Source organism: Hyperolius riggenbachi, chromosome 2 (genome assembly GCF_040937935.1).
Source record: "Hyperolius riggenbachi isolate aHypRig1 chromosome 2, aHypRig1.pri, whole genome shotgun sequence".
Lineage (NCBI taxonomy): Eukaryota > Metazoa > Chordata > Amphibia > Anura > Hyperoliidae > Hyperolius > Hyperolius riggenbachi.
Window position 1 is genome coordinate 150,129,510 of NC_090647.1, and position 26,689 is coordinate 150,156,198.

The 26,689-nt window shown below is 44.4% G+C and overlaps 1 protein-coding gene across 4 annotated transcripts in view; it reads left to right on the forward strand.

The window, feature by feature from the left end:
- Positions 1 to 26,689, forward strand: part of KMT2D (lysine methyltransferase 2D) — a 193,523-nt gene that overhangs the window by 141,204 nt on the left and 25,630 nt on the right. For all 4 annotated transcript variants that reach the window (XM_068267678.1, XM_068267680.1, XM_068267681.1 and 1 more), the window contains exons 36-40: positions 6,080 to 6,146; positions 6,459 to 6,691; positions 11,234 to 17,479; positions 22,356 to 22,493; positions 22,650 to 22,817. In XM_068267678.1, coding sequence (XP_068123779.1) covers positions 6,080 to 6,146; positions 6,459 to 6,691; positions 11,234 to 17,479; positions 22,356 to 22,493; positions 22,650 to 22,817 — 6,852 coding nt within the window. The remainder of the gene's footprint in view (positions 1 to 6,079; positions 6,147 to 6,458; positions 6,692 to 11,233; positions 17,480 to 22,355; positions 22,494 to 22,649; positions 22,818 to 26,689) is intronic.

The following is a 26,689-nucleotide window of genomic DNA, read 5'->3' on the forward strand; positions in this document are numbered from 1 at the left end:
CGATTGATAATTTACGTCATGTCTAATATTACTCTTGATCGTTTTACCGCTCGATTTCTCATAGAAGTGAATGGAAATTGATAAGAAAACATAAGAGAATCGAACAGAAAAACGAATCGAAAATCACTCGAAAGGTAGAATCGACTGAAAAACGTAACGTGTACCCAGCATTATTTTACTGCTTATCTTACAGATTGCTGTCCTTCCCTTAGCAAACCTCACCTAGATAACCGGCTTGCATCACTGTGTAAACTCTTCAAAAGGTGGGGGGGATTTAAATTACCCTATGGTCAGTGTCCTTATCTGATCTGAAATGGGAAGTTTCTGTTATTTGTATTTTGAGATAAGCTTGTTACTGTAGCTATGAAGAAATTTCCCACAATCCTGTTGGCTTTGCTCAGTTCTGCAAAGGCACACAGGCCAGGTAAAAAAAATATACATATAGGGACCTACTGTATTTTTCGGACTATAAGACACTCCTGACCATAAGACGCACCTAGGTTTTAGAGGACAAAAAACAGGGAAAAAAATATATACTAAACCTGCTGCGTCCATGGTAAAGGGGCATCTTGTGGATTATGTCCCCTTTGTACTTTATGCCCCCTTGTACCTTATGCCCCCTTGTACCTCGTGTCTCCCTGTTTCCTCCTCTGTCCGTTTTGTGTCCTCCTGTGTCCCCCTGTGTCCTCCTCTGCATGGGCACAGTACAGGGAGTCCATGACATTGCGGTGGGTTGCAGGTTTGTATTGACAAGTCCTGCATTTGGACTAGAAGACGCAATGACTTTTTTTCTCCCACTTCTGGGGGAGAAAAAGTGAATCTTATAGTCCAAAAAATACAGTATTTAAAGCAGAACTGAAAATAAAAACTAAAGTGTTTTACTTACCGTCCTGTCCTGCGCCACTCCTCCATGATCCTCCGTTCTCTTGCCGACAGCTAGTTTCGGTTTGGTTGACTTGTAAACTTGTAAGTCACTAGGCCACTGTGCCTGTGCAGCCCTGCCACTCATAGCTTTTTTCGGGTTCTGTCCACAATAACATCCTGTGCAGGATGCTATTGCGGAAGGGGCTGCAAGCAAAAATAAGTGTGGCCAGAGCTGTGCAGTGGCCCGTCGGCAAAACTGAAACTAGTTGGCGGGGGAACGGAGGATCGTTGAGGACCGGGAAAGGACGGCTGCAAAGGGCCGGCAGAAGCCCCAGGTAAGTGAAACTCAGTTTTGTTTTTTTTTAATCTTCACACACACACACACACACACACACACACACACACACACACACACACACACACACACACACACACACACACACACACACACACCCACCCACCCACCCTACCTACACACCTGTATTTTTAAGCCTTTTTTTTTCATTTTTGGATTTTACAACCCCTTTAAGTGAGGTATTCCTTAACACTTATGCACTTAAAGCGTATCCAAGATGAAAAACTAACTTAAGCAAGTAACTGGTGGTTTACACAGTAAATCTAGCTGTTAAAAACTTCAACAGTATATGATTATTTCTTCCTGTGATCAAATGAGGGCTGCCATGTTCTGCTTGTCACATTACACAGGCAAGCTTGCCTGCATCTCCACCCCTCAGCCTGTGTGTCCTACCCAGAGCTGGGATCCTAAGTGCTATCCACTATAACTGGGGAGTGGGGAAAAGAAAAATATATATATATATATATATATATATATATATATATATATATATATATATATATATATATATATATATATATATATATATAGTCAGTAGTCACAACAAATGCCAGAAGAATAAGCACAAGTTGTTTGGAGGGATAAGTGCAGGTTGTACCAACTTGTGCCAGCTAGCTGCTGTTAAAGGTGGCCATACACTGGTCGGTTTGCCATCAGATTCGACCAACAGATAGATCCCTCTCTGATCGAATCTGATCAGAGAGGGATCGTATGGCTGCCTTTACAGCAAACAGATTGTGAACCGATTTCAGCCTGAAACCGTTCACAATCTGTTGTGGTGGTGCTGCTGCTGCCCCCGCCCTCCCGCATACATTACCTGCTCCGCCGGCGCGACTCCAGTCTCCCGGTCACCGCTGCTCTGTCTGCGCTCTGGTCTCCAGGTCCGGCATGCCTCACTTCTTGTAGCCCGGCAGGAAGTTTAAACAGTAGAGGGCGCTCTACTGTTTAAACTTCCTGCCGGGCTAGAAGAAGTGAGGCATGCCGGACCTGGAGACCAGAGCGCAGACAGAGCAGCGGTGACCGGGAGACTGGAGTCGCGCCGGCGGAGCAGGTAATGTATGCGGGCTCTATTGCGTCGGTCGTCGGGCACTCGAACGGCGCTAGCGATGCGCTCTTTACCCGCGGGCGATCGACGGTTATTTTCCGCACGGGGCGATCGACGGGATCGGACGAAATGGATCGAAATTCGGCGTGTAGAGTGAGCGATTGGCAGCAGATTCGATCCCAGTGATCGAATCTGCTGTCGAAACGGGCGCAAATCGGGCCAGTGTATGGCCAGCTTTACTGTCATGCGGGTGGTATCCCCTGCCAGAGGCGGAGCAGCATACATAGCTGAGAGCCCCTCCTCCCCCGTTCCTGTCCAGCCCAGCATATACAAACTGGATAATACTTTCTCACTAGTCTGCACCGTTGGCTACAAAGACACAGGCTATCCCCTCCTTCAGGAGAAGAGACAGTCACATCCGTGAGTGCCCCATATTTACTTGCTCACAGAATGCTACCTCACTGACAATTAATCATGTCAAAGATTTTGATGAGAATATGGGGGGGGGGTCAGGTGACAGCCTGCATAACTTCACCACAGCATGCCTATGGTAGGTGGAGAAGCACTTGGGAAGGGGGGGGGGGGGGGTGCATGCACTTTGGTAGTGACTTGTGTATAAGCCGAGTCCCCCACTTTTGGGCCCAAAAGTGTCACACACACACACACACACACACACACACACACACACACACACACCCTACCTACACACCTGTATTTTTAAGCCTTTTTTTTTCATTTTTGGATTTTACAACCCCTTTAAGTGAGGTATTCCTTAACACTTATGCACTTAAAGCGTATCCAAGATGAAAAACTAACTTAAGCAAGTAACTGGTGGTTTACACAGTAAATCTAGCTGTTAAAAACTTCAACAGTATATGATTATTTCTTCCTGTGATCAAATGAGGGCTGCCATGTTCTGCTTGTCACATTACACAGGCAAGCTTGCCTGCATCTCCACCCCTCAGCCTGTGAAAACTCCACTCCCCTCTGGTGGTGTAATTCGAGTAAAGTAGCTAAATTTACTGGAGCACAACCTGTGGAAGGAGACAGGAGTAACTGCAGATACATTTTCTGGAATATCACAGCTATATTCGAGGAAAGAGTGAAATCCTTGTAATCAAACTTAATAACATTTATAAAACTATATCTTTTTTAATTCTAATCAGATAATCGTATTACTCTGCTGTGACATAATGATGTATTACTTATTTGTAATTTTTGTTACGGTGGCAGCAGGTTATTTCGGAACCAGTCCATCTCAGCAGAGCTAGGAGTGATTTGTAACTGCTGTTGCACCCAGTTACCTGATGCATAAGGTATAAGGGTGTGGAACCGTACGGTGGCGTAGTGGTTAGCGCTCTCGCCTTGCAGCGCTGGGTCCCCGGTTCGAATCCCAGCCAGGTCAACATCTGCAAGGAGTTTATATGTTCTCCCAGTGTCTGTGTGGGTTTCCTCCGGGCACTTGCGTTTCCTCTCACATAATTGGATTCCCCCTAAAATTGGCCCTAGACTATGATATATACATAGACATAAGACTATGGTAGGGATTATATCTCCACATGATATGCAATAACGGATCTCAAATCAGTGCAGCTGACCCACCCCCTAAATGACCAACAGCAGTGGGAACCTTAGTGCAATTGTCACATGATATGTAAAGAGCAAATCTTCTGCTCGGATCCACTTTTAAGTATTTTTTTCCCAATTTGATTGCATATGTATGTATTTATCTTTAGTCACTGATTGGTAGTTTTTTTTTTTTTTGGTCTCCTACAGTATATACTTTTCAGTTGTGCATTTTTATAATCCAAATCATGTTTACATATGTGACTTTTTGCTTTCACTGTGTAATGCCTGCTACACACCATGAAATTTCCTGTGAGATCCACGAGTCGAATCTATTATTTACAACAGGTCCGATCTGATTTCAGATTTTTCTGATTGCTTTTGTATAGAAGTGATCGGAAAAACTATCAGAAATCAGATCGAACCTGTCCGAAATAATCAATTTCACCATCAGTCTGATTGGAAATTGCTTGTTGTGTACCAGGCATAACACTTATGATAATGTCACAGACAGGGCTGTGGAGTCGGAGTCGGAGTCGTGGAGTCGGAGTCGTGGAGTCGGGCAATTTTGGGTGCCTGGAGTCGGAGTCGGGAAAAAATGCACCGACTCCGACTCCGACTCCTAATGAATTTGTAACTGTAATTAAAATAGAAAATATGATAAAATGTTCTATTTCTCAGATAATAGTCATTAAAAATAATGTATATATACAGTATATATACAGTAAAAGCTGTGCTTTGTCTACAAAAATGAAATGAACCAATCAAAATTAGTTACTTGTGCTGCTTCAATAAAGCAGTCCCCGTATTTTTAAGGTCAGATATACATATCTGATTGTGACTGTATATATGATGTGCACACAGGAATCTCTTATATATACTAAATAACATCTATGCTGTAAGAATAAAGCCTGATGTGTAGCCATGTCACTAATAGAGATGGTCAACGAGATGGAAATAATTCCGCATTGATGCTGATTTATGCAAATGTACGCACTCCCTTTGCTGATGAAATCAAATAATTTGATATGTTATTAAAATTTGGTTTGGTGACTACAAATTAAAGGGTAACTGAGATGGATGAAAAGTAAAGTTTTATACATACCTGGGGCTTCCTCCAGCCCCCTTCAGGCTAATCAGTCCCTCGCTGTCCTCCACCACCCGAATCTTCTGCTATGAGTCCTGGTAATTCAGCCAGTCAGCGCAGTCCAGCCGCATGCCGCTCCCACAGCCAGGAACATTCTGCACCTGCGCAATAGTGCTGCACAGGTGTAGCATGCTCCTGGCGGCGGAGTGTGTACATGCGCACTACGCCTGACTGGCTCAAGTACCTGGACTCATAGCAGAAGATCCAGGTGGTGGAGGAGTACAACGAGGGACTGATTATCCTGAAGGCGGCTGGAGGAAGCCCCAGGTATATATAAAACTTTAATTTCATCTGTCTCAGGTTTACTTTGTTACACAGTAGTACTATACTCTACATATGCACTCCCCACAGAGCTGCAGGGAATCCACTGAGAATGCTGTGCACATTGAACACAGAGGTGTTGTCTTGTTTACAATCTCCTCATTCCCCTGCAGAGTACCTGCACATCATTCTTACATGTACCCACACTTACATTGCCTAGGGCCTGATAGATGTTCTTTGTTCCGGTTTGTACCTTTTACAAGTACTCTTACCAAGTACTAGTTTTAGTCTAAAGGGAATAAATATAGTAGTCTACATATCCTTCTCACTTCAGTTGTCTTGTAAAATTCCTAAGCGTTGGCAGTTAAGAGACGAATTTCATGTTACATACTTTTAATCAACAAAATTGTAATATGCAAATTAGAGGAGTCGGAGTCGTGGAGTCGGAGTCGGTGGAATCCTAAACTGAGGAGTCGGAGTCGGAGTCGGAGTCGGTGGATTTTTGGACCGACTCCACAGCCCTGGTCACAGAACGGTTTCTGATATACTTTGTGTAGCCTCCTCCTTATACTGTATTAATTAGTTGTGCTACATTTGCATGCAAATGTACATGCTTTTTATATCCAAGCCTTTGAATTTGTGGTGTAAGTAAGATGCACAGTTTACCTTATGCTAGGGTCCAAGGGTTGCAGACATGCAAATCTTATTGGACATTGTCCATACACTGTAAAGTGCACACCAAAGACGTTATTAGTAGTAGCAATGGTAGTATTATTAGTGTCCTCAATAACAACAAAATATCCCTTGTCAAAACTAATCTTAATTGTATTTTTTCCTCTAGGAAAGAAGCACCATAGACCCAACTCAGCATCGTCCCAACCCTCCTGCATTTGTGCAGGGAGCTGTCAGTAAGTACAGTTTTTATCATTTCAGGTGGATATTTTACATTTTGAAATGCCTCTCCTTCTCCAAATGTGTCTCCAAATGATTTATTACAAAGTATTCTCACTGCTAGCTGTACAAACTACAGTACTAGACTAGCCAGCCACTGGGAACCCTGTTTGGCCACATTTATGCCCTGTACCAAGAGACTGCCGCAGATGAAAACCACATTTGGTTTACCAAACCTTAAAGGTTTTCTTTAACAATGAATTAGGTGTTTTGCAACTGTATCATATAACAAACAAAAACCTCTACTTTTATGATTTATCTTATTGCAGATGACGCAGACCATAGGCAGTATGAAGAGTGGCTATTGCACACACAGCAGCTCTTGCAGATGCAACTGAAAGTCTTGGAAGAGCAAATTGGTGTTCACCGCAAGTCCCGCAAAGCTCTGTGTGCCAAACAGAGGACTGCCAAAAAAGCAGGGCGAGAATTTGCAGAGGCAGATGCAGAGAAACTGAAAATAGTTACTGAACAGCAAAGCAAGATCCAGAAACAGCTGGACCAGGTATGACCATAGTCAAGTGTGTTTTAGAGACTGTGATTAGAAGTTTTTCTGTTTTACCGGATGTGTGTAGCATGAGGTCCTACCTAGACAAGGCTTTTAATGTAGGCCCTAATCCACTATGCATTTTTTATGTTAGAGACTTGTTTTAGTAAAAATATTGACAAGTGATTTAAAAATTGGGACACCATTCAGTGGATTACAAGTAAATCAGATATGTGTCACTTGTTTGGTGGCTTACAGTAGTTTTACCCATTGAGTGTAGTACGGGTACCTGAACTGGGACCCAAAATCTAATCTGAGGCATGCCCCTTGTTTTTTTTTTACCTCTTCAAGAAGATTTCAGAGAAGTCTTGTGGCTGGAGTGTCCCCCGTTGCACCATGAAGGAGATCATTTGAACTGGGCATGCGCAAGTTCACAAACTGTGCATGTCCAGTTCAGATGTGCTATTTCATGTGTGTTTTGGGAACTCACTCATGCACAGTTCTAATGTTCTCCATGGCATGGGGCATTTCCATTTGACAGGTTCCCAATCGGAAGATTAAAGGGGAAATGGGGGACCCTGAAGCCCCCATGACTGCTCTGTAATCTTAAAGAGGAAAAAAAAAAGTTTACACTGATTCAAGGTCCTGGTTCAAATACCCTGTAACAATGTATATCTGTTTTGCCTATTCAACATATATCAATTGCTCATGGCTGGTATTAAATGGTCTTATACAACGCAGTATGATTTTGCCATGCCGTTTTCGCGCAGAATGAAATTAAACTTTTTTTATGTAGCTAATATATGAAAGCAAATATGATTGTAAGGCATAGCAGTGTTATCAGCCTAAATGTTGATTGCTCTGTCCTGCCAACAACTATGTAGTCCTGAAGGTCAACAAACTTGACTGAATGAACACCAAAATACTGCGCTGATAAAATATGGGTGATTAAAATGGTAGGTGGTGAGCCGCTCTACATCAAATTCACAATCTTCCAAAAGTGGCTGCGCTCAAAAGTCCTATCAATCAGTCCTAGCAATTAGTCCTTGCACCCAGCCGGTAACAAAACCTTAAACAGAGTGGTATTCCTCTTCTATAAGGAGGGCAACAGATAATCCACTTCAGTGAGAAACCACCACCACACCCCAAGCAGTGGCCACTCATCGTTCTAATATGACCCTCAGTCAGATGGGTCTTCAGCGCTTATGGGGTCATATGGCCGCCCCCCTCCCCCTCAGCCTTAATACATGTAAAATTGGCGCCAACCAATTTTGACGCAGGATGTAGCCTAAAATTGCTTACTCTGGTCCTGTACAAGTCACGGCAGCGTTAATTACTATTCCCCCCCTCCAGGCTGCCGTGGATGGGGGGGGGGGGGGGGGGATGTAATCCGGCTGACAGCTATTGCTGGTGGACGAATTACACTGTTTTAAAGCAATTTGGGCTCCGGCTTTCACCAGTGTCCAAATTAGCTTCTGAGCACTGCTATAGCCATTATTCACATTACGGTCTATGATCCGCCCAAATTTACCCGCGCCAAATTGTTCTGCTTTACTCAGCCCTGTGAAAGACGTTGACACTACATAAATATCCCAAGTCATGTCAACCAGGGGACCTGGTAAATGATATTCTATTGAGAAGAAAAGAGTGGTTTTTAACTTTGGATTGCCTAGTTAGCATCCTTCTTATTTATTTACCAAATAAAAATAGAGAATTGATTGTATACTTTATGCCTGGTACGCACCATGTAATTTCCTATCAGATAGATGGGTTGATAGATAATTTCCGACAGATCCAATTGTTTTTCTGATCGATTTTCTGATCACTCGATTTTCTGATTTTCTATGCAAACTGATCAGAAAATATATTGGAAATTAGATCGGACCTGTCGGAAATTCTTTTCAACCCATCTATCTGACGGAAAATTGCATGGTGTGTACCAGGCTTAACAGTTACTCTGTAAAGATCTATGAATCGATGCAATGGGCATTTGTTTCTTTTGCAGAAACTGAAAAGTTACGTAAAATGTATTTAAAATGTTTTTTACATGCATATTATAAATCTGTTAACGGGGCATTAATATTCCTTGTACAAAACTGGTTAATTTTATCTGGCGAGCCTTATAGTAACCGATGATCAATGAGATGCCAATTATATGCATTTCCTGTTTTTGATTGGCCCAGTTCTAAGCGGTGTATAATTTTCATTCATCTCATTGACCATCTCTTGTGGCCATTCACAAAGCAATCTGATAAAATGATCAGACTGAGTAAAAATAATGATGAAAATTCTACTGTCGGGAAATTGAGGTATTTACTTCATTAGTCGGGAATTTACCTCACTAGTCGGTAACTTTAGTTTTCCATGCGGTACCAGCCTTCATGAATTGACAGGTCACAAAATGTTCAGTAAAATCAGCTGTTTTGTATGTTACCAAATGCTGTAAGGCTTTGCGAATTGAATCCAATCTGTTCATAGTGTTCAAGATCTGTTGGCGTCCTACTACATGGAGGTGGGTAAAATTGGCCAGTGATTGGCCAATTAACATTAAATGTGTATACCAGTCAAAAAAAGTGAACCTTAACTAAACAAAAGAAAGTTTCACATACCTGGGGCTTCGTCCAGCCCTCTGCAGCCGCCCTGTGTCTGCGGCTCGCCAAACTGATCCTCTGGACCCCTGACGCAGCTTAGTTTCGTTTTTGTCGGCTAATCAGTGCAGTAAGTCTTACTGAACCTGCGCAGGGCGCGCTCGCCATCATGAATGCCCAAAGTAGGTGAAACACTTTTTTTTTTCTTTTGTTCTTTAAAGCATACCTTAGTCCTTTTAAAAATTCAAAGGGGAGCAGGCATATGTAGGAAGCTCTCCTCTTGCCCACCGGTCTTCTCCGTTAAAGGATTCATCAGGCAACACGTTACAAAATGAGTTCTACTTACCGGGGGCTTCCTACCAGCTCCAAGCTTCCAGGACGTCCCTCGCCGCAGCACTACTGCCAGCCGTTCGCCGGAGCTCCGACCCGGTCCCCGGCGATGACGTCAGAGCGACCTCGGGGTCGCTCTGTACTGAGCCTGTGCGAGCGGCGCTGTCAATCACCGCCATGTGGGCCGGAGCAGACTGCGCAGGCACAGAACTACTGGTCGCTCTGACGTCATCGCCGGGGACCGAGTCGGAGCTCCGGCGAACGGCTGGCTGCAGAGCTGCGGCGAGGGACGTCCTGGGAGCTTGGAGCTGGAGGAAGCCCCCGGTAAGTAGCACTCATTTTGTAACATTTTGCCTGATGACTCCTTTAAGGCCAAATGTCCCCCTGAAAATACTTATGGGTCTGGAGGGTTGATGCAATCTGCGCAGGCACTGTTCAGTGATGCACGTTCTTGATCCTGCGGCCGTGAGCGCTCTGCGCATGCACACACCAAAACTACGTAGTGTGCAAAGCCCTCCCCGGTGCGTGATCAAGGATGTGTGACGCTGGGCAACGCCTGCGCAGTGCGCACCAACTCTTGCAAGCTGGAAGAAGCTTTGAGGGAACAATAGGCCTTAACGGAGGGGGACGGTGGAGAACAGGGGAGCGGTGGGCTTCAGGAGAGCCTCCTACACATACCTGCTCCCCCCCCCCCCCCCCGGTATGTAACACTGCTCAGTGATGCACATTCTTGATCCTGCGGCCGTGAGCGCTCTGCGCATGCACACATCAAAACTACGTAGGGTGCAAAGCCCTCCCCGGTGCGTGATCAAGGATGTGTGACGCTGGGCAACGCCTGTGCAGTGCGCACCAACACATACCTGCGCCCCTCTCCCTCCGTTTCTGAATTTTTAAAAGGGCTAAAGCAGTGATGGCTAACCTTGGCACTCCAGCTGTGACAAAACTATAAATCCCATCATGTTTCTTCCTCCCCAAGTTATGCTTAGAGCTGTCAGAGTATTGCAATGCCTCATGGGACTTGTAGTTCCACCACAGCTGGAGTGCCAAGGTTAGCCATCACTGGGCTAAGGTATTCTTTAAATGGACTCCAAGCACCTCTCATGGGTATGCCTTTAAGCCAGACGACTTCCAACAAAGTCATGTTATGATCCCTCTGGAGGAGCCTCTTGCAATGGCCATGCGTGTCACTTCCTCTTCCTGCTTCATTCAGTGACGCACTTCTCTAACAGAGAAGACAGGGGTGACACGGAAGTTATAACATAGCCAATATGGCAGCCGCGATTTTTAAATTGAACGAAAACTATTTGGTGTAGAACGGTGGTTCAGGCATCAAATTAAACAGCAGAGCACAAGCTACAGAAAGGTATGCAACTTTAAATACTTTGCAGTACTGATCGGAGTTTTAAAGGCATGAGAGGTGCTCGGAGTCCCTTTAAGATCAAATTTGCTTATCAATTGTATTATTCACATCCATTTGTGATCCACTGAATTAGCATTTTATTTTGGTTTATATTTTTATTCAGTACATTTCTTATTCATTATTGGAATTGGGAAGAAAGAAAATCCTATTGTTACTTTCTTTTAATCTGATATATTTTCACTTTTTATTTCATTTTTTTTAACCATGCTCTTTGTTTTTTAGGTTCGTAAGCAGCAAAAGGAGCATACAAATCTAATGACGGAGTACAGGAATAAACAGCAGCAACAGCAGCAAAGTTGTGGTGTCCTGCCAGTCAGCCCCAACCAGAACTCCCGAGTTCTTACAAAGGCACCAGGTCAAACCGTGGCAGGACATGGGATGCAGCAGACGCCTAGCATGCAACATAACCAGCTTGTTGGACAAGCTGGAGTTCTTCGGGGTCTACAGCCTGGATTAACCATGCAGACTCCACACAGTGCTTCTTATGTAAAATCTGTGCCCCAACAACATCAAGCTCAGGGAAATAACCCAGCAGTTCCTGGAACCTCTACTGGTTTCTACTCATCTACTCCAGCTCTGCAAGGTCTCACTCCTGAACAACGGATGATTCAAGAGCGTCAGCTTCAACAGCAAAGGATTCAGCTTGCCCAGAAACAGCAGCAGCAACATCAAAATTTCCCACTCTCACCTCAAAATAATTTGTCTCAAACAATGTTGGCAAAGCAGCATGGCTTAATAGGTAATTCACATGGCCTGGTGGTACAGCAAGCCGCTTCACAAAATCCTCAAACCCTTGTGGGTCATCCTCAGGCACCTGCTTTACAACACCATACAGCTCAGCAGAGGCAGATGTTGATTGCTCCACAAAGAGTTTTAGGGTCTTCACAAATGGTTTCACAACAAAATATAGTAGGCCCTCGTATTGTTTTGGCTCAACCCCAGCAGAACTTGGTTGGAATGTCTCCTCATATGCAGCAGCAAACCATATTGAATCAAGGAGGTAATGCATTATCCCAGCAGCCAGTAGCAGGACAGATTCATCCCACAAACCAAAATTTACCAGGTCTCCCACAGAGCATTCACACTCAGCAGATTTTAAATGCCAAAGAGGCAGCTATGATGGATACCTCACTTCTTCAAGAAGCTACACATGAGACTCTAGGGCAGCAGGGAGGTCAACAGGCATCCTGCAGCACAGGGATCCCTGATACTAGTGCTTCACAATCTCAAGAACAGCTTAGCCAGGATCCTCTGGGGCCACTGAACCAAGAAACCATTTTGCAACCTCTGGAGTCTTCTGTTGATGTGAAACCTATAAAACAGTCCTTGGATCAAGACCAAGCTTTGTTTGATTCGACCAGTCCAGTACAGCAGTCTGCAAGACAGCAGAATGTTATTCTTTCTCCTCCGCAGCAAAGCCAAGTAAATCTTGTGTCACAGCTACCAAATCCTCCTCAACAAGTTGAGAATGCGCTCATTACCACTCCAACCTCGCAACAATCAAGTGTCATTCATATGCAGAATGTACTGGGTCAAAATCCTGTACAAACACAGGGAACTGAAGCGAAGCCTAACATTGGACAGCACCTCCATCATCCATTAGGTCAGCAAAGACCTACTCTAAGTGGTCAACAAGCTTCTTATACTGCTAATCTAATGACTTTGCCAAACAACCAACTCATGACTCAGATAAGGGCTCAACTCCATAGTATTATTGCAAAGAACCCACAACTGAGGAATTTAACCCCACAACAACTTCAACAGTTGCAGGGTATTTTGATTCAGCGTCATATAAATGCACAAGCCCAGGCCCAAGCTGTTAGACAAGCTACACAGCAAGATAATGCACAGTCTGCCACATCACATGCAGTAGGGACAAATGCGGCACCTGGTAGTCAGACCCCATCTAGAGGTGTTTTTCCAGCACGTCCAGTTGGACCTGAACAAGGTCAGTCAAGCTATGTTGAGGATAACAAACTAGTACCAGAAAGCACTGCAGAAATGCCACAAACAGCTGAACTTGATCAGAGCTCTTTATTAAAATCTCCTGGACTTGGAAGACACAGTGTTGGCCCGACTCAGGAAACTGGTGGTGGTCAGCATTCTCAGACTACAGCAAACTTACGACACATGGCTCAGCAACCTCCACCTCAGTACAGAATGCCACAGCAAGTAGTATCTTCTAATCAGCAACAGACACAACAATTTGCTGTGCAACATCAGCTGCAACAACAGAGTCAGGCACAGCTGCAGCAGGCACAAGTTCAGGCACTTCAGATGCAAGCCCAGCAGATACAGCAAGCTCCGCCTCAATCAACACAATTGCAGCAGCAACAAATACAGCAAATACAGCACCAGCTGCAACAAGTGCAGCAGTCACAACAGTTCAAGCAGCAACAGTTACAGCAACTTCAGCAGAACCAGCTAATACAACATCAGATGGTGCAAGTTCCACAGCAAAGGCAGCAAATACATTTACAACAAACACAGCAGCAAATACATCAGAGTCAAATTACTCAACTTCAACAGTCTCAGCAACAGCAAGTACAGCATCAGGTACAAGCACAATCTTTGCAGCAAATTCAGCCTTCACAGCAAGCACCACAGCAGCAGCTACAACAAGCTCAACAACAGCAGTTACAGCAAACACAACAACAGATTCAACAGTTCCAACAAATACATCAACAGGGTCAGCCTATTATCCAAACACAGCAGCAAATACAGTCCTCACCACAAACACAACAAATACAACAGATGATACAGACACAACAGCAGTCTCAGCAAACTCAACAGCAAGTTCAACAGCAAATTCAACAGCTGCAGCACCAACTACAGCAGATCCAGCAATTGCAGGCACAGCAGCTTCAGCAGTTGCAGCAAGCACAGCAGACACAGCCATTGCAACAGTCACAGATTCAACAGCTGCAACAAGCACATCAGCAGCTCCAGCAGTTACAGCAACAGCAGCAGCAGCTGCTGCAGCAAAAACTTCAACAATTGCAACAGCTTCAGCAACTACAGCAACCACAACAGCAACATTTGCAGCCAGTGCAGCAGCAACAACAGTTTCAACAGACACAACAACCTCAGCTCCAACAGCAGCAAATTCAGCAATTACAGCAAAACCCACAACAGATGCAACTACTACAACAGCAACAGCTACAGCTCTTGCAACAAGCACAACAGCAACAGCAGATACAACTAAAACAGCAACAGGCACAGCTGGTTCAGCAGACACATCAGGTTTTAGATGCACAGCAGCTACAGCAAGTGCAACAAACTCAGCAGCAGCAAAAACATATCCAACAAATGATGCAGACACAGCAACAAATTTTGCAGCAAACACCACCACAACTGCAACCAACTTCACAACAAGTTAAACAGCATTTAATGACGACTTTGCAACAAACTGGTTCTCCAGCACAGCAGCATTTGCAAGGCCCACAAACACCACAGATGGATATCTCTAAGCAGCAGAATGAATTGCGGCAAGAGTTAACCCAGTCACCGCAAATACTTCAGCCTTCAGTATCACAGCAGGCAGATGATGGACAACAAGATATGCAACATCCGCAGCAAACAAACAGTACACAACAAGCAGATCAAACGCAAGAATCTCAAGATCTCCAATCAAGGAAAGCAGTGGAACAAAATCTGATGCAGCAGCTTCCACAAACAGAAACACAACATACTCTGCAGTTACACATGCAACAGGCACAGCATCAGTCTTTATCATTTCCAGTGGTGTCACAGCAAGTTACTGGACAGCAGCAAATGCAGCAGGCGAAGCAGCAGACGGTACAGGCCTCTCATTTGCAGCAGATGCAACAGGCCTCTCATTTACAACAGAAGCAACAAGCTTCACATTTGCAGCAGATGCAACAAGCTTCTCATTTGCAGCAAACACAGCAAGCCTCTCATTTGCAACAGGCTTCTCATTTGCAACAGCAGCAGCAACAGGCCTCACATTTGCAACATCAGCAACAACAGGCCTCTCATTTACTACAGCAGCAGCAACAGGCCTCACATTTGCAGCAACAAGCCTCTCATTTGCAGCAGCAGCAGCAGGCCTCTCATTTGCAGCAGCAGGTCTCTCATTTGCAGCAGCAACAACTACAGGCTTCTCAATTACAGCAGCAGCAACAACAGGCCTCTCAATTACAGCAGCAGCAACAGGTCTCCCAATTGCAGCAGCAGGCCTCCCAATTGCAGCAGCAACAGGCCTCCCAGTTGCAGCAACAGGCCTCCCAGTTGCAGCAGCAGCAACAGGCCTCCCAATTGCAGCAGCAGCAACAGGCCTCCCAATTGCAGCAGCAGCAGCAACAGGCCTCCCAATTGCAGCAGCAGCAGCAACAGGCCTCCCAATTGCAGCAGCAGCAGCAACAGGCCTCCCAATTGCAGCAGCAGCAGCAACAGGCCTCCCAATTGCAGCAGCAGCAGCAACAGGCCTCCCAATTGCAGCAGCAGCAGCAACAGGCCTCCCAATTGCAGCAGCAGCAACAACAGGCCTCCCAATTGCAGCAGCAGCAACAGGCCTCCCAATTGCAGCAGCAGCAGCAACAGGCCTCCCAATTGCAGCAACAGCAGCAACAAGTCTCCCAATTGCAGCAGCAGCAACAAGCCTCCCAATTGCAGCAGCAGCAGCAACAAGCCTCCCAATTGCAGCAGCAGCAGCAACAAGCCTCCCAATTGCAGCAGCAGCAGCAGCAACAAGCCTCCCAATTGCAGCAGCAGCAGCAGCAACAAGCCTCCCAATTGCAGCAGCAGCAGGCCTCCCAATTGCAGCAGCAACAACAAACCTCACAATTGCAGCAGCAACAGGCCTCACAATTGCAGCAGCAACAGGCCTCACAATTGCAGCAGCAACAGGCTTCTCAATTGCAGCAGCAGCAACAGGCTTCTCAATTGCAGCAACAGCAGGCTTCTCAATTGCAGCAACAGCAGCAGCAACAACAGGCCTCCTATTTGCAGCAACAGCAGACGCAACAGGCCTCTCATTTGCAGCAGCAACAGCAGACGCAACAGGCCTCTCATTTGCAGCAGCAACAGCAGATGCAACAGGCCTCTCATTTGCAACAGCAGACGCAACAGGCCTCTCATTTACAACAACAGCAGACGCAACAGGCCTCTCATTTACAGCAGAGTTCACAAAGTCAAGCCATGTCACAACCCCAACAGCAGCTGCAGAATCAGCCAGCTCAAACGCTTCAGCAGTTTCATCAACATATTCCACAAAATCCAGTTCATCCTACACAACTTCAGCAGTCTCCTCAAATGCAAGCTTCAGACAAAAACACACCGGTACAATTCCAGCAACTTCAGAATGTGCAAGTACAACAGCAGCTCCTGCAGCATGAGCAGAGCCAGCAAACAGCACATGCAAAGAAGCAGATGAAATCACACATGCACCAGAAACAAGCTGTGCAAATGCAGGTGCAGTTACAGGGGGCAACACAGCAACAGCCTCATGATTCAAAAGCTCAATTACAACACACTGTGTTTCAGCAGCAGCAGATACGGCATGCTCAGCCACAACAATCCTCTCAAGGTCAGCCTCAAAATATGCAGCAACTGAAACAGACTCCGCACCAAAAACTAAATCCGATGCAGATTCAGCAATTGCAGCACATCTTGCAGCTTAAACAGCAAATAGCCAATCAGCCACCCCAGAGGCAACTTCAGTTACAACAGCAGCTCCAAATGCATTTACAGCAGTTTCGTCAGCAGCATGCACAACTACAGCTCGAGAGTGTTCAAGAACCAAAGAAAGAGTCTCCTGACACCCCAGCATCATGTTCTGGACCAGCGCCACAGTCAGAAGGTCAGAGCAGTTCTGCAGTAGAACGCGGTAAGACTCCACAGCCCAGTGCTGATTTGCCAGATGTTACATCCAGCCAAAGCCAACATTCAGAATCCTCACTTTCTAACACCTCTCCTCCAACACAACGTGAGACAGTCGTTCATGCCCCTGATACTGCAGATGTTAGATCATCAGACGTAATGGATTCTGATGTTTCAGCCAAGGAATCTAAAGAACCTGGATCTCCCAAACAGGATGGGGGACAGTCTAACCTTGATGACACTGGAGAAATGGAGGTAAATAAAATCTCTCAAGAGGAAGTTATGGAAACAGAAGATCAGACCAAGCAAGAACTTCTTACAAATCCTCCTCAAGAAAATGGAGAAAGGATGCCACTACTAATTAAGCAACTTAAAGAAGAGGCAGTGGAAGTAGGGGTGTCAGGCTTTCAAGATGTCAAATATGAAGCAAATGGTGACCCAGCAACTGTTGGCGCCAAAGGAGAAGCTGGACATTTCCTACTGCAGAAATTGCTGCGTGCCAAGAACGTACACCTCGCTTCACAGCGCTCTGTGGAAGGCCTTCATACAGACATCAATGGCCACATAGATAGCAAGTTGACTGTACTGGAGCAGAAGCTGCAAGCTGCCGCACCACGTAATAAAGATGTAAGTAGATCATTTTGTCTTTCCCGCCCAGTTACACCCTGTCAACAGAAATACTGAAAGAGTTATTAGCCAGGTGTGACAAAAAGTGATGCCAGAGACCCCTATTTAAAACGATTTTACGCACTATTGTGAATTTGCATGTGCAAGCTGTAATGATGGTGGGAATATATTCTTAAGTGCTGTTTACAGAGCTAGCCTGAGCTGTGGACTGCAAGCCGCTTCTACATTTCATGCTCTAATGCAGACACAAATTTTCCTAGATCTGTACTATTTCAGTTGCTGGGCTTGTTTCTGTCTGTAAGCTCCTCAATTAATTAATTGATGTCTGAGAAGTCTCTTGTTAATTACCTGGTATAAATCCTGCCCACTTCTTGCTTAACTGTCTGTGCTAAAGACCACAGTTTTCTCAGATTCAGACTGTACCTCCCACCTAGCTGTCTGAACAGTGGAGATGATGCAGTCTGGACATGTCTGGACATCACTCCTGTACACATGCATGATGATTTTGTGATCAAAATTTCAAGACAGGCTCTTACCATCAGAGGCTTAATCTCACACATCAGAGCACTCTGGTTGCTAAGATATTACCATATTTTTCGCCATATAAGATGCTCCGGAATATGACGCACCTAGGTTTAGAGGGCAAAAACCAGGGGGAAAAAATAAAAGAAACATGGTGCGTCCATATTTCAGGAGCGTCTTGTACATGACCTCCCCCAAATAGTGGTCTCCTGTGTCCCTATGTCTCCCCCAGGTGCTGTCTCCTGTCTCCCCCAGGTGCTGTCTCCCCCAGGTGCTGTCTCCCCCAGGTGCTGTCTCCCCCAGGTGCTGTCTCCCCCAGGTGCTGTCTCCCCCAGGTGCTGTCTCCCCCAGGTGCTGTCTCCCCCAGGTGCCCTCCTGTCTCCCCCAAGTGCCCTCCTGTCTCCCCCAAGTGTCCTCCTGTCTCCCCCAAGTGTCCTCCTGTCTCCCCCAAGTGTCCTCCTGTCTCCCCCAAGTGTCTCCCCCCAAGTGTCCTCCTGTCTCCCCCAAGTCCCCCCCCCCCCCAAGTGTCCTCTCCCCCAAATGCCTCCTCCACTGTGTCCGCTATGTGTGTTCCGCTACGAGTCTTCCCCCCCCCCCCCCAGCTTGTCTCTACCCCTCCCTGTGTCGCTGGGACATGTGGCAGAAGCTTACCTCCTCCATCTTGCCCGTGGCGATTGAAGACATCTGGGTCCAGTGTGCGGCTTCCTCTAGTGCCGGCTTCTGACGCATAATTGATGATGCGTCATTAGAAGCCGGCACTAGAGGAAGCCGCACACTGGAGCCAGATGTCTTCAATCGCCGCGGGCAAGATGGAGGAGGTAAGCTTCTGCCGTTTCTCACACGGGGGACCCGGCTACACGAGGAGGGGGTAGGGACAAGCGGGGGGGGGAAGGGGGAACGCAGCCACAACGGAACACAGGCAAGGCAGGGAATCCCCGATGTAGGCGGTTCGTATTGGCGGGCGTCCGTAAGTCGGGGATTCCCTGCCTTTGCCGTATAAGACTCAGGGACTTTTTCTCCCCATTTTTGGGGGAGAAAAAGTGTGTCTTTTATACGGCGGAAAATACGGTATATAGTATTTCTAGATCTGTACTAGATGATTGACTTAAAAAAGAAAGCGGTTAAGACCTTCTATACTTCAGCATCTGGTTAAATACTCTAACAGAAATTCTGCTGCCAGGGTTTAATTGAGCTCTAAAGTGAACCCGAGGTGAAAATAAGCCATTTATGCCCCTCCTCTTTTTTTTTTTTTAATTTATTTTTTATTTAATAGATATCCCATTGTTTTATATTTATACATTTGCAAAGTACATTCAGGCTAGGTTCACAGTGGTCAGTTGCATAATGCATGCGTTATAATTAGTATGAACTGCAATGGAGACTGGGCATAGACTTTAATACAAACCCTACATGCAGCGATTTAGAATAACGAGAAATATGGGCAGTGAGTTGACGTGCATAATAATTCTGCAATACAACTGAGCACTGTGAGCTAGCCCTGAATGTTTTATTGTCTCTGCGCAATGGCAGTCTTAAAGGTCCACTTTCATGAAAAATTTAAAAATTAGCAAAATGTAAACACATACATATGAGAAGTAGGTTTCTTCCAGAGTAAAATGAGCTATAAATTACTTTTCTCCTATGTTGCTGTCACTTACAGTAGTTAGTAAAAAACTGACAGGTTTTTGACTAGTCTATCTCTACATGGGGAATTATCAGTATTTAACCACTTGAGGACTGCAGTGTTAAATCCCCCTAAAGACCAGGCCATTTTTCATTAACTTGGCCACTGCAGCTTTAAGGCCAAGCTGCAGGGTTACACGACATAGCACACAAGTGATTTCCCCCCCATTTCTCCCCACCGACAGAGAGCTCTCTGTTGGTGGGGTCTGATCGCCCCCCAGATGTTTGTTTATTTTTGTGGTTTTTTTTTAAATAAAAAATGTCTTATGGATTTTTTTGTTTGTTGGTTTTTTTTGTTTTTTTTTACTATTATACCCCCCCGCCAGCCAATCCCTGTGATCAGCAGTCATAGGCTTCAGCCTATGACAGCCGATCACCTCTGTGCCTCTGACGGCTGTCCCCAGTACAGCGCTGCTGTAGATCGCAGCACTGTATGGGTAATTAGACGGCGGTTTCGTCGGCTTCAACACAAAGCAGCCTGCGCGCGATCTGCAAAACAGAGCCCCAGGACTTTACGCCGATCGGCGTTAGGCGGTCTTGGGGCTGCCACAGCGGCCACGCCCTTCGGCGTGACGCGCTAGGCTAGAGGTTAATGTGTTCTTTACAAAAGCACCCCCTGGAAAGGATTTACACAGAAGATGCAGGCCGCCGCTCCTACCTGTTTGTACACTATTCTTGCATTTGGAATGAGCAACTTGTCAAAAACTTGTCAGTTCATTTCTCTAATTCTTACTGTAAGTGACAGCAAAATAGGAGAAAAGTAATTTATAGCTCATTTTACTTTGGGTGACGTACTTTTTATTTGTGTTTTCATGTATTTTACATTTTACGATTTTTCACGATAGTGGTCTTTTAAGTGTCCCAGAGTTTAAATACATGAACTATCTCTCCCCGCCCTTAGAAGTTGTATTCTGCCAGGAAAACTTTTATGGCTGTGAGTTGCTTATCAGTGAGAAAAAAAACAAAGGGTGACAGAGGCACTCTATTTGCTATTGCCGAATTTCTGTTTGTCCCCACCTTCTTGCCTGATGAGGCGGGTGTTGCCTGCGAAACGCGTTGCGTCTTTGGGGTACCATATAAAAAATGTGTTTATAATTATTCAGACAGTCTTTCGTGTCTGCTTTCTGGAAGTAAGTCCACCGCTTCCTCCAAGCAAATTTTAAAGGTTTTATCAATTTTTATCCTGCTGGCGCCTCTGTTCATCTACTGCTTATCTCTGAAGTTTACTCTATTCCCCACAAGGCACTGACAAGACAGAAGCTGTTACTTGCATGCCTGAAAATGTAACTCTTTCAAGCAGCAAAATAAAAAAAGAGAAATAGCCTGGTATTTGCAGTGCGCAGTCGCCACACCGCAAATACAAAGTCCCAACTGCTGCATTTTTTTCCGCAGCCAGACCACAAACATAAATCAGAGGCAATTGAAGCTTTTGGGAATGGTCGGTGTCTGCAAGAAAAATGCATACCTGTCCCGAGGAAACTCGCTCGTCCCAGAGACCAGTTAGCATAGGGCTTCCTGTTGATTTGCAAAAGAACCAATGGGAATCTTCCTGCAACAGAGAAAATTCTCATTGCTTCAGGTGGACCAGTGAGAATGCTCCCTTATGTTAGACATGATGCGCATGTTTTGGGGTTTGTTTGTTTTTTTACAAACCAACAGGAAGCATCATGCTCCCGGGCCTCTGGGCAAGCAGTGGATGAGTAGGGACGGTGCGGACCTCAAGAAAAAGCGGCGGACGTACCAATGGACAGGTGGTGACGCAAGCACAGCAGCCAGTGTGATTGGCACCAGCCCATCGAGCGGATGCGCTTGCTGCGCCGTTCATGCATCCGCTGTGTTTGCGATGTAGTGTCAACCCGGCTTTAGGATTTTGGTGGCTTAAGCTCAATACACACATCCAATTTTTAGCTGCAGATGACTAGCCAATTTTACTGCTTCCATGTAGTATGAACGCATACCTACAGTTTGTTCATAGTATTCAAAATATGTTGGCCCTCATACTACACGGCAGTGGTAAAGTTGGCCAGTCCTCTGCAGATTAAAATTGGATGTGTGTACAGACCCCTAGTTTTTGAGTGGATGAACGTTGTGGTGTGGAAGGGTGAATGAGAGTCGGGAAAGGTTTTGTTATTGCAGTGTAGCCAGTAGGGATGGTCCATAAAATGCAAATCATTTCGAATGGAGTATGCACATTTTTGCAGCTTGAAAATGGTCTAATTGAATTCTACGATGACGGATTTCGATGAGTCCATTTTCAAGCAGCATCAATTTGCATAATCCTGCATCAAGCTAGAAGTATTTGCATGTCATTGACCATCCCTAGTAGTCAGTAAGTAATTGGCATGGAGACCACCAGAGAAAGATGCACTGCTCCAGTTATCTGACACTTGTATTACGTATGTGGTGAGTGACATGGTTTTGTATTTCGGTCCAATTGGTTCAACTTTTTGTATATAGTGTCGCAAGTGCTTTGTGCAGGATTTAAAAAAAACAGGACATTTTACCACTGTGCCACATTACACTACTTTAAGTTATAAGACACTATGCTATCTATCGCCAATATCTTGTCCACAAAAAAAAAACACCTTTCACTGGTGGTCCTTTTTTAAGGTTTTACAGTGTTTTTCTTATTTGATTTACTGAAGTTCACTTACATTTCTATTTTATTTAGGACACTTGTGCAAAAAAAGCTGTACCAAAGCCAAAAAGGACACAAAAGACTAATGAGAAGGTACCAAATTCCCGTAAGAAGATTAGAAGGGAGGACAGCCTAAAATCTCCAGAAGCCATTGTAAAGCAGCTGAAACAGGTAAGTCTGCTGTTACATTACACCCTTAAAGGGAGTCTGAAGCGCTCTCCTATACAGGCGGTGACAAAAGTACTTTGCCTAGATCTATAGCATTAAATTTATCTGTTTTTATGTGTAATTGTGCGCAATGACGAACAGTCGTATGATGTTTTGCAGGAGCTTTCTCTACTACCACTGATCGAACCTTCCATCACAGCCAACTTTAGCTTGTTTGCACCATTTGGAAGCAGTAGTCCAGTTAACGGCAAAAGCCCACTAAAAGGTGCATTCGGCAATGGAGCCCTGGATAGTATTCCAGACTACTACACCCAGCTACTAAGCAAGGTACTTGTATGAATACGTGTGGTGAATTAAAACCTAACTGGGTTTATAATCGAATGACAGATATCCTTCTGCCAAGGACTGTTGTTCCGTATAAAAACTAACTATAATAAGTAACTTCAACCAAACAAAAAACAAGAAAAAGAGCCCACTAATGACAGCACCAAACCACCCCAAAATAATTCAAAAAATGTATAAACTTTATTGACAAATGGTAAACATAGTATTAAAATCAATTAAAAATTACCCAAGGTGATTACAGCGGTACACATAGGGGTCACCAAAATTATATTATAATACCTCTCGAAAAGCCTCACATTTATGCCAGTCATACAATCAAAAATCACATTATATAAAGGCAAAAAGAGTCCATGCCACTGAAAGTCATGTGTAAAACTAATAATAAACATAAATAAATTTTATATATATATATATATATATATATATATCTATATATATCACACAGAGGCCCCTCCTGAAGCGGGTAGAGCCCGCGAGATGTATTAAGGCGCACAGCGGTGGTCTTAGGGTTGTCCCTTTCTAGGATTGTCATACTTATGTGCAATAACTCTATATAGAGTAGGATTCACCTCACCTTGTGGTTTTCAATCATCATTAATTTGATGGTAGATATATGGAATTTGGATTGTGTGATATATATATATATATATATATATATATATATATATATATATATATATATATATATATATATATATATATATATTTAATTTATTTATGTTTATTATTAGTTTTACACATGACTTTCAGTGGTATGGACTCTTTTTGCCTTTATATAATGTGATTTTTGATTGTATGATTGGCATAAATTTGAGGCTTTTCGAGAGGTATTATAATATAAATTTGGTGACCCCTATGTGTACCGCTGTAATCACCTTGGGTGATTTTTAATTGATTTTAATACTATGTTTACCATTTGTCAATAAAGTTTATACATTTTTTGAATTATTTTGGAGTGGTTTGGTGCTGTCATTAGTGGGCTCTTTTTCTTGTTTTTTGTTTGGTTGATGTCCTATTACCCACTTAGCACATACCTCCTATTACTATACTCCAATATATACTTTTGATGGCGCTGTCCACAATTGTCGTTTTAATCAATTTGTTGGATAATAAGTAACTTGTCTATATATCTTATCTAAAGTTTAGATAGTTTACACAGCAAATCTAGATGCAAACAGCTTCAATAGAATATGATTATTTCTTCCTGTGATACAATGACAGCAGCCAAGTTGTTTGTAAACATTACTCACATGCAAGATTATATCCATCTTCAGCACTCAGCCTGTGAAAAAAACCTAATCGTCTCTCCTCCTCCCTCCTTCCCTCTGCCTCTGAAATCTCTGGCTAGTAATACCTCCCCCTCCTCCTGCCCAGACTGAGCTCCCATGAGCCCTTGCTACTGTCTGAAAATGCCAAGGCTCTCTGAAAAGCTGTGGGCGAGGCTTGTTTAGTTTATAGGGAATTAGAGTATTAAAACAAAAAAGTATTTGGCTTGAGGAATGCCCTATAAACATTAGGAAAGGAACACAATTATGCAATGAGTAATGGTTCATCTCGGTTCCACTTTAACATATACAGTGCTTGGTGTCTAAAGGGATCAATCCCTCCGGCGACAGTTTGTGAGCTGTCCCCACTGTACTGATTGCTCACGCCACTATAGCAGAGCAACGCAGTCTGTTACTATATGGAGGGGAGGAGAGATCACATGGTGGAGCGGCTTCCAAAGAGAGCAATAGACTTTAAAGTATCCATACATCTAGTACGTCTAGCAATGATGGGCTGATTCGACAAAGAGACAGATCTCTCTCTGATGGAATAATTTGTGCTATACACTGGCAGCCTGTGAAGCACAAATGGAAGAGGAGGAAGCAGAAGACGGATGGGCACCACACGGTGGGTGACATAGGACAGGTAATGTATAAATGCACACACTGGGGCACATTTATACACTAGAGGGAACAGCGCTGGGGATTTTGACACATTTGTTGCTCATCACAATATTCTTCGCCATTACTGCTACGCACATCATCGACCACAACGGCCTGACATCTTGAAGCACATCCGATCGATTGCATAGTTGATCGGGTATGCTCTTGGCAGCACCAATTTTCATCTGATTCGTTAATAATTATCAAATCGGATGGTTGATCGGCCAAGTCAAGTAGTGCATGGCCATCTTTAGCTGCTGCTTGTGGCTTAAATATCCAGGCTGCTTAATGATTGTGACCTTGGGTGACACATGTACATACACTATTGCCGTGGTAGACTGGTCCCCACATGTGACACTTGGTCGTACCGGCCCATTAAGTATATAAAGGGAACTTGGTATGGGGGCGTGGCAGCACAAAGATAACTGTGCAGTTATCCTCTAAGCAGTTAGGGATTGTATAACATCAAATAGGCCTCAATTCACTAAGCTTAACTCCTGTCTTTAATAACTCTTCTGAGCTGTTTTACAGTTATCACAATTACATCACCATGGTGATAACTGTAAAACAGCTCAGAAGAGTTATTAAAGACAGGAGTTAAGGTTAGTGAATTGAGGTGAGTTAAACTCTTTGTACCCTGATCAAAATATGCATTACTATTTTTGTCTTTTTTAAAGTAGAAGATCCTGAAGAATTGTGCTTCTTTGCAGATGTCTCTCTTTTACTGCCAGTTTGCTCAAGTACAAGTGCTGTTGCTGCCTGCAGGTCATAGTTTCCCCACACTAGTCTTCCTTACCTCTCTCCCTATTGCTTTCCATGCTGTGGGCTCAGACAACACTATAAGCGCTTTCTGAGCGCTTTTTTGGCCTTCCGAAACTTTGAGAGCATTTTAAAAAATGCTTCCATTGGTATAAATTAAAATTGCGATGGCGGTAAAATCAAGCCATTTTACCACAATCGCACCACGATTTTAATATGTAAATGGGAGTGTTTTGTAAAAAGCTCTCAGAAAGCTCTGGAGGCCAAAAAGCACTCAGAAAATGGCTTTTAGGCCTAGTGCACACCAGAGCGTTTCGGCAGCGTTTTGCGATCCGCTTGCGGATGTGGAAACGCTTGGGTAATGTATTTCAATGGGCTGGTGCACACCAGAGCGGGAGGCGTTTTGCAGAAACGCATACTCCCGGGCTGCTGCAGATTTTGGATTGCGCAGGCGTTTCTGCCTCCAATGTAAAGTATAGGAAAAACGCAAACCGCTCTGAAAAACGGCAGTTCAGAGAGGTTTTGCAGGCGTTTTTGTTACAGAAGCTGTTCAGTAACAGCTTTACTGTAACAAAATATGAAATCTACTACACCAAAAAAGTTCCCAAAACCGCAAAATGCTAGGTGAAACGCTACAGAAAAATAAGAAAAAGCGTTTCAAAATCTCCTAGCATTTTGTGGATCTGCTAGCGGTTTTTGGTGTGCACCAGGCCATAGTGTGTCTAAGCCCTTTGTGTTCCATCTGTGATCAGCAGAGGAGTGATTACCATATATACTCAAGTATAAGTCTAGAAATATAGGTCTGACTCAAAAGTATAGGGGTTGACTTGTACACAAGTCACGAGCAACACTGAGTAATGTGTGTACGATTAGTGACATTCCCAGTTGCAGCAATATTCCCAGTGGTAAGTGACACTATCTTGATAAAGGAAATGCCAAGAAAACCGGTCTAAAAGTCCTGGCCACAACAATTAACAAGGAAAGGGGCAGTGGAGTACTGGGCTGCAGGGAAGGGTGTGAATAATTGCTGCACTTGGGGGCCTGGAGAAGTTATTGGCTGCACTAAAGTGACAGGAGGGGTTAATGGCTGCAATACTGTATGCAGTGCAGTCATTAACCCCTCCTGAGCCCCAAGTGCAGCCATTAACATTGCTGGGTAGACGTATA